The 15,912-nt window shown below is 41.8% G+C and overlaps 1 protein-coding gene across 2 annotated transcripts in view; it reads right to left on the reverse strand.

Annotated features, from left to right (window-relative positions):
- Window positions 1–8,651, reverse strand: part of LOC146625910 (uncharacterized) — a 111,447-nt gene extending 102,796 nt beyond the window's left edge. Inside the window, exons 1-3 of one of the 2 annotated variants that reach the window (XM_085363024.1) lie at window positions 7,687–8,651; window positions 7,619–7,624; window positions 5,964–6,189 (exon numbers count right to left, since the gene is read on the reverse strand). In XM_085363024.1, coding sequence (XP_085219150.1) covers window positions 5,964–6,189; window positions 7,619–7,624; window positions 7,687–8,636 — 1,182 coding nt within the window. In that variant the 5' untranslated portion in view covers window positions 8,637–8,651. Of the gene's footprint in view, window positions 1–5,963; window positions 6,190–6,216; window positions 6,245–7,618; window positions 7,625–7,660 lie in introns of those variants that run through there. The other variant, XM_085363026.1, reaches the window with a different exon arrangement.
- Window positions 8,652–15,912: the final 7,261 nt, after the last annotated feature.

The following is a 15,912-nucleotide window of genomic DNA, read 5'->3' on the forward strand; positions in this document are numbered from 1 at the left end:
TAAAATATACGCCGTTCAATAGCTGACCTTAATCTTACAGAGAATCTGATGATTTTGTGGATAATTAAAGTCAGTCATATATCCACAAACACAACAAGCTGAAAGTCAGTGATGCTGCTCGGTTTGCAGTCATGAATATCACGGCACAAGCAGGATTCACTGCACTGTTAATGTTAGCTATGTTATATTGCTGCCTCTGTTCGGTGGTGTCGAGCCAAACGGACTTTAACGTGTGTTTGAACGAGCTGACGGTTCACTCGTTAAGCTGAAAGAAAGATGCTTTAATCACAGGAGTCACACATGTGTCCACTGTACCATCTGGGAACTCTTCTTGTTTACACTCGTAATAACACAAACACTAAATCCTCCTGTTTTGTAGCAGTGTGTACACCTGAGACTGTCACCTGTCTGTCTGTCCTGCACTCTCTCTCCGTTTCTCTCTGATTGTGGAATAAAAGTATGAACATGTGTTTATAAGTTACACTTGTGTTTGAATCCTGCAGCTTATCACACATTTGATTTCCATGTGTGACGACTGCAAGTGTCCAAAGTGAGGACAGACTGAGGGACCCACTGCTGCACATCATCTGTGAGGCTTTGCACCCCTGATGATCCACCAGGACAAACTCAGCAGTGTGTGAGGAAGAGGAGGAGGAAGAGCCAGCAGCAGCTGACAGATGGAGAGAATAGACAGACTGTTCCCTGTTTGTGAAGGACTGCTAGGAAAGTTTAACATAACTGTCTGTCCTGAATCAGTCTTATTAGGTAATGTTCAAATAATTTTATCATTCCAGTGTTTTCAGTGTGGGAGAAAGTACTCAGGGCCTTCAAGTTACACACTATGAAAGGCAGCAACAAGTTTAATGTTCAGAAACCTAAAGTCTGTATCAGCAGCAGAATGGAGCTAAAAATAAATGTTTGTTTCAGTTCTATGAAGCTTTGAGTATTTTGGATCAGTAGCACTGCTGTGTTTGTTGCATCATATTGCTGTAATTGTTTATATGTGATCTATAGTGTAACATCATATTCTATAAGGATGTTATGTGTTTGTATACTTTCTTCTCCCTCTCTCGCTCTCTCGCTCCCCCTCTCTCTCCCCAACAGTGAGATGATTTCAGTCTCATGAACAACGTGATCTAATTGTTATTACTAACTAATCTTAAATGACAGTTCAGCACAGAAATGAAGCCCAACAATCATGTTTTACAGTCCCGTGGTCTCAGCCTCAGATACTCAACTAATCAGAGTGATGTCATGACTAAAACGAATGACTAACAAAACATTTTTCTCCTTCATTTCTGTCAAACAAAGCTGTATGTAACGTTTCTCGTGGTTAGTATCATGGTTGCTAGCGCGATGAAGGCTAGAACGTCCCATTTCACAAGCCTCTCACTTCCGCACTTCTCGTACTTATAGTACGCACCGTACGTAGTGCGCGTACTTCAAGCGAGCGGTCTCTTGATTGGGACACAGCTGAAGTTTTCCAGAGGCCTGGTAATGAGCTAATCATGTGATACAGGTGTGTTGACCCAGGGTGCGATCTAAAACCTGCAGGGACACTGGACTGAGATTGGGGACCCCTGCAGTAGATGCTATGCAGATGACACTGAGCTTTGTCTATCCATAAAACCAGGTAACACACACCAATTAATTAAATTGCTGAAATGTTTTAAAGATATAAAGACCTGGGTGATGTCTAACTTTCTGCTGCTGATTGTACGTGGCCCTGGAATTCCTAGAAATATAATATCTAACCAGATACTTGCTCTGGATGGAATTACCGTGGCCTCCAGTAGCACTGTCAGAATCTTGGAGTAATATTTGACCAGGACATTATACAAATATGTAGAGCTGCTTTATTTCATATGCGCAATATCTCTAAACATCTCAAAATATCCCGTCTCAGAGTGATGCTGTTCATTAATTTATTACTTCTAGACTGGATTACTATTACTACTACTACTACTAGTGTGCATAACACAGGATAAATGGACTCAAATATGGAAACAACAATGGAAATGCACTACCTCACAAAGATGGAGGGAATTTGGATGGAAAATTTTGATTAGGTTCTTTATCACCTCTTACCAAAAGACTCATTATGATGGGAATCCCCCGTATGCTGGAGAAAATATGGACACAGACGAGTACACCTCTGACATTTGCAGGCAGAATTTTAAACCTTGGGTGTAGGGATGGGTATCGTTTAGGTTTTATCCGATACCGGTGCCAAACCGGTACTTTTGAAACGGTGCCGGTGCTTGAACGGTGCTCAAACCGGTGCTTAAAGAATGGAGAAGACAAAATTGGTCCAAAAACCTCTCATGTTCAGCTGTTTTTTTGAAAAAAAAATTCTGCCTTTTCTGCAGCTAGAGGGCATATATGGTATCATTCTTGGCTGGAAGCAGTGCTTAAACAATGGGAGAAACACCAATTTTGTCCAAAAACCTCTCATGTTTGACTGTTTTCCATTTTTTTCTTTGGTCATTTTAGTCTTTTTGGCCAGGGTGAAGGGAGTATCTGCCATCAAACAAGAAGACAGCTGCATGTAACAACAACGGTGTTTGCTAGTTCACCTTACATGCATTAATTTAATAACGTGGCTAGAGTACTCAACGTAAATTATACACGAACAACATTAAGCTACTCACGCAGAGAAGAACGGCTGCTGCTGCCATCGTCATCCTCTTTTAAAAAAAATGCTATGTGTCGCCAGGTGTTTCATCGGATTTGAGGTGTTACCTCCTTTGACAGTATCACAGTATCAGCTTAAAGCACTTGTTGCAGGCTGCTGAATTTGCATACTTTGCTGTGAAGTACAGCCAGACTTTAGACCGCTTTGCCTTGGGCATTTTTAATCTGTAGCTCTGCTCTAAAAGAACGTACGTACCTGGACCCGCCTACTGTCCTCTGAAACATAAAATGATTGGCTAGAATTCAAAGTATATGACATCTCAGGGGAAAAAAAGCACCGAAATGTGCGCTGCTTTTCGGTCTGGTTACTACCGTTTATGACAGAACTGGTGCCATCATGGCACCGGATACCGGTACCCATCCCTACTTGGGTGAAATGGGGTCAATGCAGTTCTTAAGCATGCATGCAAATGTTCATTAGTCAGCTGTGAGCGAGTTTTTCCTATTTATGTTTAAATGCCAGATTTTCACTTCAGGAAGCACACAGCCCCACTCCACTGACGACTTGCTGTTGGCCAACACCCTCAACGACTTTTACTGTCGGTTTGATGATCCATCAAGCGGCTTTCACACCTCAATAGAGACTTCCCCAACAATAGATACACTTTGGTCCATCATCCCCCCACCTTCCCTGCTCCCCCCACAACAGAGCCATCTACACTATCAAAGACTTCACCCACAGGAGCCCCCTCCTCACTTCACACCTATGAGGATTTCAAACCACCTTCTCCCACTACAGCCCTTCATATTCATGAAGCAGATGTGAGGACGCAGTTTAACCCCTCTAGACCTACTAAGGAACCAAGTCAATTCAATTTTTATCTATATAGCGCCAAATCACAACAAAAGTTGCCTCAAGGTGCTTTATATTGTACAGTAGATACAGAGAAAAGCCCAACAATCATATGAACCCCTATGAGCAAGCACTTTGGCGACAGTGGGAAGGAAAAACTCCCTTTTAACAGGAAGAACCCTCCGGCAGAACCAGGCTCAGGGAGGGGCGGGGCCATCTGCTGCGACCGGTTGGGGTGAGAGAAGGAAAACAGGATAAAGACAAACCAGACTGTACTGCCATGTTTGTTGTTTACAATTGTGTTTTGTTTAGTTACTCCTCGTGTGTCATAGTGGTCTGATCAGACTTTATATATACCCTTCTGTGTCAGTTCATGTTTAGGTCAGTTATATTTCTTTGTGCAGTCATTTGGTTTGTTAAGTTTGCAGTTCTTTGCCTGAGTTCAGTTTTGTTTCTTTGACCTTTTTTATGAGCTCAACATTAATTACTTTTGTAAATATAATTTTTGGGTTAAATGAATGAAAACCCTGTTTTTATAATAATTCCTGTTACTCCTGCTTTTTCCAACTCGGCCGATCACACAGCCCTAAATATTTGTTTAATGTCCTGGTCAAATATTACTCCAAGGTGTTACTGGAGGCCAAGGTAATGCAATCCAGAGCAAGTATCTGGTTAGATACCACATTTCTAGGTATTTTAGGGCCACGTATAATCAGCGGCAGAAAGCTAGTTGTCACCCAGGTCTTTATATCAAGCTCTGCTGTGTTCAAGCTATTAATTACTGCGCGCAAGAGAACCACAACACACATCAAACATTAAGGTTCAGTTATGCCAGCTTTAACTTTGGGATGCCTCAGCTTCTCCTTTATACCCCCCCCCCCCCCCCCCCCCCCACACACACACACACACACAACTCTCTGCATCAGGAAGGTCCTGGCACTGGTCATTCCTGGGAGTTTCGTCCTTCTACGCCCTAACAGTTAGCAGATAACATAGTGAAGCAGCGCCAAGCAGTTTTCACAAGGTCATGCTGACACATAATTTGACTATGACTTTAAATATTGGTAACTTCAGGTGTTGCTCTGATATACAGGAAATGACATCACGGCTCAAACTCTTTGTCAGTAAACCATTTCTTTATTTAACATATAAAATTTTGGTTTAACTGTTGCAGGATTTCATAACAAACAAGCTGAAAAAAAAACTGCAGAAAACATGGATCGATGCATTCATTAAAAACATGATAACAGGAAACAGATTTTTTGATTCAACTGCTGGAACAAAGCTAACCACTCAACATGAACACTACAGTAGAACAGTTTAGAAAGCTTAAAATGTAACGAGGCACATTTTCATTCATAGCTGCCTCATCAGATCAGGAGACTCTACCTGAACTCTGGAGCCTGATCTCAAGGGTTTAAGTCTGACCCTGAAACCAGAAGAGGATCTTTCTGTCTCTTCAGATTCACTGTGATCCAGAGATGGCAATGATTTCAGTCCTGCATGATTAGGCTGATGTTTGCACAGAGGAGATAATTTAGTAAATGTTTTTGAACATTGTAACAGTAAAACAAGTTCCTTCATAATCATTATGCAAATTTTTACTCTGTGAATGGTACTCATGGCCATTGACCAATGGTCATAAGAATTTGCTTATTAACGATCAAGAAATTGACCTCACAGCCCATTGTTCATTCATTGGACTGGTTTCAGTCGTTATGCAAATGTACTGTTTACAAGATTTACTTAAAAGCAGGAATCAAGACTGTCAGGGGTAGACATTTGTTCAAACACAAGTAAGAGAAATGAGACAACTGCAGACCGACTCAGAGTGTAATTAGAAAACGTGCGCACGGGTGAATGTCTCTGAGAAGACAAAACACACCGAGCACAGGCTTGCTTGCTTTATTTATAAGGCAAAAATGGGTTACATAGTACTTCCTCTTTTAACTGTCAGGGAAGAGGTTAAACATTAAATCAGCTTATCTGATCTTTCACACACTGGGATAAGAATACAGAAGTATATCATGCTTTATCTGACATCACAGACACTGAAGTGAAGAATGCATCATTATATCATGCTGTCAAACATCTCAGACACTGAGGTAAGGAATGCATCAGTTTTCCTTTAACAATAGACTTGGTTAGGTGATTCTTCAACAATAGGCTTGGTTATGTGAAAATATATGAACACACAAAATATAAGGCATACTTGGTTAAAATATAAGGCTTACTTGATTATATTGTTTTATAGAGATTTGGTTATAATGTATAATGTAGAAAATCTCTAACAAAGACGTAACAGGTTATTCGTAACATGGAATCGCTTGTGAGTGGAGTATGAACTGAGATTACTCAAACTCTCTTACAGATGAAGTTCTTTCATGCGTCTGCGTTCATGCTTAGTGTGATCACATGATTGTGAAAGGGTTTTGTCACAGTGTCTGCACTTGTATGGTTTTTCTCATGTGTGGACTCGCTTTTGAAGCTGATGTGCACTGATGAAGGATGACCCACACTGATCGTAGACGTGCTTTTTAACTCCACTGTGAAGGAGTTCATATTGTTTGAAGTCCGTTGAAGTGGTGAAGCCTCTCCCACATTCTTTACAGTAGTTCATTTTGTCTCCAGTGTGTCTACGTTGATGTATTTTTAGGGTCTTTTGATGACTGAAAGTTTTTCCACAAAGGTCACAAAAAAGTCTTTCCCACAGTGATGACAGGGTTGAGAACTGGATCCATCTGTGTCGCTCTGCTTCTAAACAAAGACACAAACACAGTGTAAGTCAGTCCTTCAACATTTTCATCCTGAACATTGCCTGAAATAATGAGCATCTCTGCCAAGTCCAATTGCATTTTACTGTTTACATTATCACACTCAGCTCAATTTAATGTGCTATAAAAACGATAAGAGTAAAAACATTAAATTAATACTAGTTTAATTCTACAATAACTAGGGATGGGTACCGGTGTCCGGTGCCATGATGGCACCGGTTCTGACATAAACGGTAGTAACCAGACCGAAAAGCAGCGCACATTTCGGTGCTTTATTTCGGTGCTTTTTTTTCCTGAGCTGTGATACACTTCTAGCCAATCATTTTACGTTTCCGAGGATAGTAGGCGGGGCCAGGTACGTACGTTCTTTTATGCAGAGCTACTGATTAAAAATGCCCAAGGCGAAGCGGTCAAAAGTCTGGCTGTACTTCACAGCAAAAGATGCAAACTCAGCAGCCTGCAACAAGTGCTTTAAGCTGATACTGTGATACTGTCAAAGGAGATAACACCTCGAATCCGATGAAACACCTGGCGACGCATAGCGTTGTTTTTTTTTTTCAAAAACCAAGAAATGCGCTGTATTTGATAGCTTGCTGCGAGACCTCACACCGAGCGCATCTACTGCGGTGGTGCCTTTTATCAGACCCGGAGTTAGCAACATACCCAAAAACACAAAGAGGAGAGTCCTGGCCCCTAGCCCTGTCAGTGTAGCAGAAATGATGATGATGGCAGCAGCAGCCGTTCTTCTCTGCGTGAGTAGCTTAATGTTGTTCGTGTAATTTACGTTGAGTAGGCTAACCACGTTATTACATTAATGCATGTAAGGTGAACTAGCAAACATCATCATAGCTACATGCGGCTGTCTTCTTGTTTGATGGCAGATACTCCCTTCACCCTGGACAAAAAGGCTAAAATAACCAAAGAAAAAGAGGGAAACAGCTGAACATGAGAGGTTTTTGGACAAAGTTTGTGTTTTTTCCATTGTTTAAGCACTGCTTCCAGCCAAGAGTGATACCATATATGCCCCATAGCTGCATAAAAGGCTAACATTGTTATCTTTTTACAAAAAAAAACAGCTGAACATGAGAGGTTTTTGGACCAATTTTGTGTTCTCCATTCTTTAAGCACCGGTTTGAGCACCGTTTAAGCACCGGCACCGTTTCAAAAGTACCGATTTGGCACCGGTATCGGATAAAACCTAAACGATACCCATCCCTAACAATAACAGTAATACAATCCTCAAACACGATCACTAAAAACCTGTGATTAGAGTCTGAATAATCATTCAGAGGTGTTTTTCCATGCAGTAAAATTGCTAACATGCTAACACAATTTGATGAGCAGAGTTGTTTCAAACAGTCGGCTGACAAGATAAAAATATAAACATATATAAGCATACCTCACAGTAACTGCACTTGTAGAGACTTTCTTGTGTGGATCTTTTGGTGTGCTTTCAGGTAATGTGGAGATTTAAAAGTCTTCGCACACAGGTCACATTTATAAGGTTGTTCCTCAGAGTGGGTAAACATGTGACGTTGTAACTCTGTGTTTGTAGCAAACTGTTTACCACACTGTTCACAGCTGTACACATCATGTCTGGTGTGAATGCGTAGGTGTTTATTTCGGTTCTGTTTCAGGCTGAAAGTTTTTCCACAAATGTCACAGCTGTATGCCTTAATTCCAGAGTGGGTAACTAGATGACTCTGTAAGCTGCTACTGAGAGTAAAACCTTTCCCACAATCATCACAGCTGTACGCTTTAACTCCACTGTGGATGAGCTGGTGTGTTTTTAAGTATGAAGCTGAGGGAAAAGACCTTCCACAAATATCACACTTGAATGGTCTCTCTCCAGTGTGGATGAGTTGGTGTCGTTTTAAGTGTGAAACCTGCATAAAAGACTTTCCACACTCATCACAGCTGAATGGTCTCTCTCCAGTGTGGATGAGTTTGTGTGTTTTTAAGTGTCCAGACTCTGTAAAAGACTTTTCACAGTCTCCACAGCTGAACGGTCTCTCTCCACTGTGGATGAGTTGGTGTCGTTTTAAGTGTGAAGCCCGCATAAAAGACTTTCCACACTCGTCACAGCTGAATGGTCTCTCTCCAGTGTGGATGAGTTTGTGTGTTTTTAAGTGTCCAGACTCGGTAAAAGACTTTCCACAGTCTCCACAGCTGAACGGTCTCTCTCCACTGTGGATGAGTTGGTGTCGTTTTAAGTGTGAAGCCTGCATAAAAGACTTTCCACACTCGTCACAGCTGAATGGTCTCTCTCCAGTGTGGATTACCTGATGCCTTTTTAGGGAAGCTTTTACGGTAAAATCCTTCCCACACTCGTCACAGCTGAATGGTCTCTCTCCAGTGTGGATTACCTGATGCATTTTTAGGGAAGCTTTTACGGTAAAATCTTTCCCACACTCGTCACAGCTGTGTTTTTTCTCTCTCTTTCTTCTGTGAGGTTTGTCGGCCTCCTGAGAGCGCTGACTTCTCGCTCCACGTTGGTCCTGCAGTGACAGAGATACAAACAGAGGCAGTGAGTTGTGGGAAACACATTCTTCTAACCGGGCTTTTATTAGTGGTACTTTGTGCAAAGCTTGTGTTAAATAAGTAGTTATACATGTACTCATTTTCATACACACATTGCAAATGTGCTCATGAGAGATGGCATTGAGTCTTTTGAGGGTCAAACACGCTTCCAGACAAAGATAAATAATCGACTTGTTTCTAGGGCAAAGATTAGAGACATTTGGCCTGCAAAGTGCCCGTACACCTGTTCAGTGAGATGAGTACAGGATGTTTCAGAGACATGTATGAGGAGAAAATAACGGCAGGAAACACACAGAGTGTGAGACGGTGAAGAGGGTTTTTAATTGTTATAGAAGTCAAGAGAGTTAAAAAAGGAAATGTGTCTAACTGTAACTGGTGTATATTACGATATCTGCTAACGTATTGTGAGGCTGGACCTTAATATACAAAAATAGTGTGATGTCTGCTTCCTTGTTGAGATCTCTGTAAGTGAGTGGCACTGCAGATCTCTCCCGCGTACGTGTAATCAATAAATCATTGTTTGACTGGACTTCTAACAATGATTTGAGAGAGACGTAAAGCTAGTGTATAAGTTCATCTTTGATGGTTTGTAAAGCATTCCCACGTTAAGCTTAATAACCGATATATGGAGCGACTGCCTCTCTCTCTCCCTCTGCTGTTGCTACTTCAATCATGAAACTGCTTAATGATCAGCTTTTCTGTCGCGAGTCCGTCTCTCTTCTTTATGTTTGGCCCACTTTGCGCCAGAAAGAGGAAACCAGCGGCTGAACAACTTCACACTCTCCCTGTAATGGATGCTCCCGTGTGTTTCAATCAATCAGTCTTTATTTATAAAGCACTTTTCATACAAAAAAAAAAAAAAAAAGGTAGCACAAAGTGCTTTACATAGTTAAAAGCAGCCCACCCCACCCTCCAACTCACTCCCCACACTCTCATTAACATAAATGATGTGAATACCCCCCCACACACACACACACACCCGTGCACACTTAAAGAGTAAAATTGGGCTGGGCACACATGAGCCCGGTGAGGAAACACTATCACAGGGAGCCGTCTGCACCGGGAGCCGGTCACAGACCGCAGCCTCCAGGCTGGGCACACAGCAGGAGGGAGGCAAAGAAGCCCCCCAGCCAGGCTGAGAGGACCCCCAGAGCCCCAGCAGCCACGGTTGATCACAGCCCCAGTGCAGAGAGCGCCCTCCGAGGAAACACTGGAGATATGACACAATAGGATATATACAGGGTAAAATGATAAAATAAATAAGAACGGGATACAATATAAATATAAATATAAATAGAGTAAGAAGATTAAAAATGAATAAGAATAAAATCAATAAATATTAGGTAAAGCCTAAATTAATAATAGAATAACAGGATAGAATAAATAAGCATAAAATAAATAAACGTTAGGTAAAAGCTAAATTAACCCTTTAAGACCTACCATAGAACCAAGTTCGCCAGAGCTTATATTATATTTTTACATGCTGTGGAGCCATTTTTGGGAGCATTTCAAGTTGCTATACATCAATACAACCATTATAGCCCAAACTTTAATAATATGTCTGCATTAGGTGCATAGTAATTACATAAATTGCAAAAAAGTGCAATAAACAACAAAAAAATTGAAAATCGTTTTAGTTTTTTTAACATATATTTCTAGTTAGAGAAATTTAAGAGGCTTATCCCTCAAAACTGTAAATACAAAAAAGTTACACAAACTAGTTTCCCACCACAGGAAATTTATTTTGAGTGTCTTCATAGTTTTATTTTTGAAATACACCAATTTTTATATACTGCAGGAAAAATGAAAATAAATATTATAGTGCAAATTTGCAAAATAACAGCATATGCATCAAAATAAACTATTTCCAGCAGTGCAATATGAGTCTTAAGCATCCCAGAAACGACACAGAAAGTCATAAAGTCAAACATAACTTTTTAAAACACATAACAAGTAAAACACAAGCTCATAAGGCCCCGATCGTAAAAAACTACATTTCCGCAAAATGACGTCACTTCCGGTTTCGGGCAGGTCATGCGGTCATGTGATAGTTCGCGCTGATGGACGTAGGAAGTGTTACAAACAGCTGATGGATCGGCGAAGCGTGTTTCTGGAATATCATGTTTTTGTTGCTGCAAGTGATTTTTATGCAGTTTTTGCAAAGCTATATGTGGAAGGAAACTGTGACCTAGGACAAGCTGATGGCATAAGATGTAAGTACAACTCCTCCAGTTTCATATGCAAAAAAAATTATTGCGCTAGCTTACTTGGTTGCAGAGCTACCGGGATTTAAAAATAGTTACGCAAAACAGAGCGTGCCCGCTCCGATCGGCTGTAAAGGGTTAAAAAGGTGGTCTTGAGCCTGTTCTTAAAAACATGTACGTTCTCTGCGGCCCTGAGCTCCTCCGGCAGGCTGTTCCACAGACGAGGACCATACCACTGAAAAGCTGCCTCTCCGTGAGTATGTGTCCTGACTTTAGGAACGATCAAAAGGCCAGTACCAGAGGACCTCAGGGTCCGCGAGGGCTCATATGGTAAAAGCAGATCTGAGAGATAAGAAGGCCCAAGACCATTAAGACATTTAAAAACCAGTAAAAGAACTTTAAAATCGATCCTGAAACACACGGGGAGCCAGTGCAGCGATTCTAAAACCGGTGTAATGTGGGCCCGCCCTCTGGTCTTCGTCAGCACACGAGCTGCAGAGTTTTGCAAAAGTTGTAAAGTTGAAATATTCTTTTTGGGGAGACCAGAGAGCAGGGCATTACAGTAATCAATGCGACTGGTAATAAAAGCATGCGTCAGCATCTCCGTGTTGGCCCGAGAGAGAATAGGGCGGACTCTGGCTATATTTTTTAGATGATAAAATCCAATTTTGGTTACATGTTTAATATGTGGGATAAAACCAAGCTCAGAGTCAAAAATAACACCCAGGTTTTTCACTTGTAGTGAAGGACATAGTGAAAATGCCTCTAATTTAGACAAGAGTTTCTCTCTCTGAGCCTCGGGACCGACGATTAAAACTTCAGTTTTGTCCTGGTTAAGCTGTAAAAAGTTTTCTGCCATCCAAGATCTTATATCTAAAATACAGTTAAAAAGGGCATCCTTTGGTCTGGTGTCATCAGGAGACACGGAGATGTACAGCTTACAGTTTGCGTACTAGTGTGCTCTCGACTAATGTGTGGTAGAGGTAGCACTTTTATTTTTCATATTCTAAATAAATGAGTACTTTTGGAAAGTCAGAAACTGTTGCTCATTCGCTATCCACCCGCACACCTCCGCGGCTGGCTTCATCTCCACCGCACGTTGAAAGCAAATGTGCCAGGCCTCAAAGACAATGGGTGGTTTGCGCAACAAAAGCAGGAGAATCGAGCATATGACTTGTAAAAATCTCAGCAGGGGTGATTAACACCTCGGGACTTGCACCAGAAAATAAACGCAGTGATTTTAGTAGGTGTTGGGTTCAAGGGATTTTGAGAAGGGTTAGTAAATCTAGTGTTGAGGTTAGCTCGGTGCTTACCTTTAGATGAGCCCACAAACCGAGAGAAACTCCGCGATGAAGCTGGAACTCTTTCCAAACACAGGAAACAGATCAGGGAGCAGAGACCCACGTGGTTCACGCTGATCTCAGCTACGATCCAGGAGACAAGGGTGGGCAGATCGATGCAGATATCGATCCAAACGGTGGTAGTGGTTTACGATCGATGCTCCTCCGAGTTCACTATTTTACTCGCTGCGGATGAAGAAGCAGCTGTCTGTGCGAACACCTCTTCTTATGCGGGAGACTCACTTTGCTCCGCCCCCTTCTTCTGCCCTGCTGGGATTTGATACTGTGCCGTCACGTGACTCGGCTACACACAGAAAACCCATTTGGACTGCAAAGAGAGAGAAACAGGAGCAACATGTGGAGATATTTTACGGCTGTAAATGAAAATGCTGGAGAACAGCTGGAAGGCTTGTCAGCACCTAAAGCCACAGGAGACCACACAAGCTGTAGAGTTCAGCTTATTTTTTCACACTCCAGTTAAATACTTTGACTGAATTCTCACTGCACACACTCAAACTGGCCCAGCGTTCATATCAGGCCCGCGAGATCATTTCATATAGATTTTTTAAAATTACTGTTATGCATGGCCCGACGATATGAGGTGCTATTAACACACAAACAACAGATCCTGTAACGCAGCGCTGCAGCCTCTTTCCCAGACGTTAGGCTACCTGGCAACATTCCCGCGTCAATCAAGTCAAACTTCTGTTATTGCGAAGCTAGTCCCTCACAATGGCAAAGAAAAAAGTTATTTCTGAAAATGGAGCCTTTCAGCACCAGTGGGAGACTGAATGTATGTTTACAGACATTGCTGGTAAACCAGCAGTTTACATTGGTAGTAAACTGGTAAATCACATGGTGAAGCTGTTGTGAAAGCAAATTTTATTGTAGCAGAGGAGACAGTCAAATCAGCCCAGTACCACTCTGATGAAGCTGTGCGATGCTATCCAGACAAAACGCAGATTTTGGCAAATGTGAGCCTGAGGAGAAATATGATTGCCGATCGGGTTTGTGAGATGGCCACTGATTTAGGAACACAGTTTTGTGAAAGAAGCAAACACGTTATTGCATACTGTGTATGAAAGTATAGACATGATGGACATTGCACAGCTGGCCATCTTCATCAGTGGAGAGGAAATATTGAACATTAAATCGATGCAAGGGACAACGACAGGAAAAGACATTTTTAAAAACGTATGTCAAAGTGTAACCGACATGAAACTGCCCTGGGACAAACTTGTTGGACTTACAACAGATGGAGCGCCATGTCATGTAAATCGTATAGTATACATGTATAGTCATGTAAATGAGAATTACAAAGTTGGTGGCTGCAGTATAAACAAATTGGTGTATCTCAAAAATAAAACTATGAAGACACTCAAAATTAATTTCGTCTGGTTGGAAACTGTTTTATGCAACTTTTTTACATTTACAATTTTGAGGGATGAACCTCTGAAATTTCTTTAACTAGAAATGTGTGTAAAAATACCACTTTTGCAATTTATGTAGTTACTGTTGACTTAATGCATACATATGATTAAAATGTGGGATATAAGGGTTGTATTGATGTATAGCAACTTGAAATGCTCCCAGAAATGGAAGTACAACATGTAAAAATATAAAGATAAGCTCAGGCAGACTTGGTTCTGTGGTAGGTCTAACACTAGCATCCCCAGGCTTCTACCTTTCTACCTATAAAACCCGAGAGCAGTCAAATGGTGGAAGTGGAAGCTAAATTGGCTAGTCATTCATATGTATATTAGGTCGTTACCTAGGAATTCTGGAGGGAGGGGAGTGGGGGTGAGTGATTGAGGGGGTGGGGGAGTGGAGTGTTTCAGTTTGCCATCTTAGGGAGAAATCAACACATGTCCTTTGTATGTCCTTTGTTGCTGACATTTATTGATGAAAACAGTACAAAAAACCAACCATTTGTACACATATTTACAAATAATGATAAAAAGTGAGTGAGTACATTTCAACATTTTCAGCAATCACTCACAATCCTGGCACTGCCACGGTATCTGTCGTCTGCATTTACCACATGTGTACCTGTAGCAGTGAACACATCGCACAGTGGCCTGATTTTTTTTGCATCTGTGTACTTGGATTTTAGGTCGCAAGCCACCCAAAACTTGCTCCATGCACCACTCAGCAGGCCATTTGTAAATATGTGTACAAATGGTTGGTTTTTTTGTACTGTTTTTATCAAATGTCAGCAACAAAGGACATACAAAGGACATGTGTTGATTTCTCCCTAAGATGGCAAACTGAAACACTGAAACACTCCACTCCCCCACCCCCTCAATCACTCAGTGAGTGATTGAGGGGGTGGGGGAGCTGCTAAAAGCGGTGAGCTTCCTTTTGTGTTTCATCTTGATGCATTCTCAATCATCCAGGGAAACAAATCTCCAAAAGTCACCAACTTGGAGTGTTTCAGTTTGCCATCTTAGGGAGAAATCAACACACATGGGTGTATGTCCTTTGTTGCTGACATTTATTGATAAAAACAGTACAAAAAACCAACCATTTGTACACATATTTACAAATGGCCTGCTGAGTGGTGCATGGAGCAAGTTTTGGGTGGCTTGCGACCTAAAATCCAAGTACACAGATGCAAAAAAAATCAGGCCACTGTGCGATGTGTTCACTGCTACAGGTACACATGTGGTAAATGCAGACGACAGATACCGTGGCAGTGCCAGGATTGTGAGTGATTGCTGAAAATGTTGAAATGTACTCACTCACTTTTTATCATTATTTGTAAATATGTGTACAAATGGTTGGTTTTTTGTACTGTTTTCATCAATAAATGTCAGCAACAAAGGACATACAAAGGACATGTGTTGATTTCTCCCTAAGATGGCAAACTGAAACACTCCACTCCCCCACCCCCTCAATCACTCACCCCCACTCCCCTCCCTCCAGAATTCCTAGGTAACGACCTAATATACATATGAATGACTCCAGCATTTGACTGACTGCTCTCCGGCTTTTAAAGGTAGAAACGCAAAATGATGACTCCGCAGGGGTCTAAGGTAGAAAACCAAAATGACTGCTCTCCGGGGGTCTAAGCTAAAGGGTTAAACTGCTTCCTCACATCTGCTTCATGAATATGAAGGGTTGTAGTGGGAGATGGTGGTGTGAAATCCTCATAGCTGTGGAGTGAGGAGGGGGCTCCTGTGGGTGAAGTCTTTGATGGTGGTGATGGCTCTGTGCTGGTGGGAGTGGGGAGGTGGGGGGATGATGTCTCTATTGTTGGGGAAGGTGGAGATGTCAAGGCTGCTTGATGTCTCATCAAACCGGCAGTAAAAGTCGTTGAGGGCTTTGGCCAACAGCAAGTCGTCAGTGGAGTGGGGCTGTGTGCTTATATCCTTACTCTCATTTCCCTTAGCATATCTGTAACATGCAACTTCTGTCGGTGCTGTGCTACTGGAAATTGAATTTCCCGGAGGAACCAAACCCGAGGGATTAATAAAGTTCCATCCATCCATCGGACATTTGCACATATGCTTAAGAATTGCATTGACCCCATTTCCTCCAAAGTAAAATTCTAGCTGAACATGCCC

This window comes from Diplotaxodon limnothrissa, linkage group LG9, assembly GCF_057381915.1.
Source record: "Diplotaxodon limnothrissa isolate DT_005_m linkage group LG9, D_limnothrissa_male_GT1.1, whole genome shotgun sequence".
Taxonomy (NCBI): Eukaryota; Metazoa; Chordata; class Actinopteri; order Cichliformes; family Cichlidae; genus Diplotaxodon; species Diplotaxodon limnothrissa.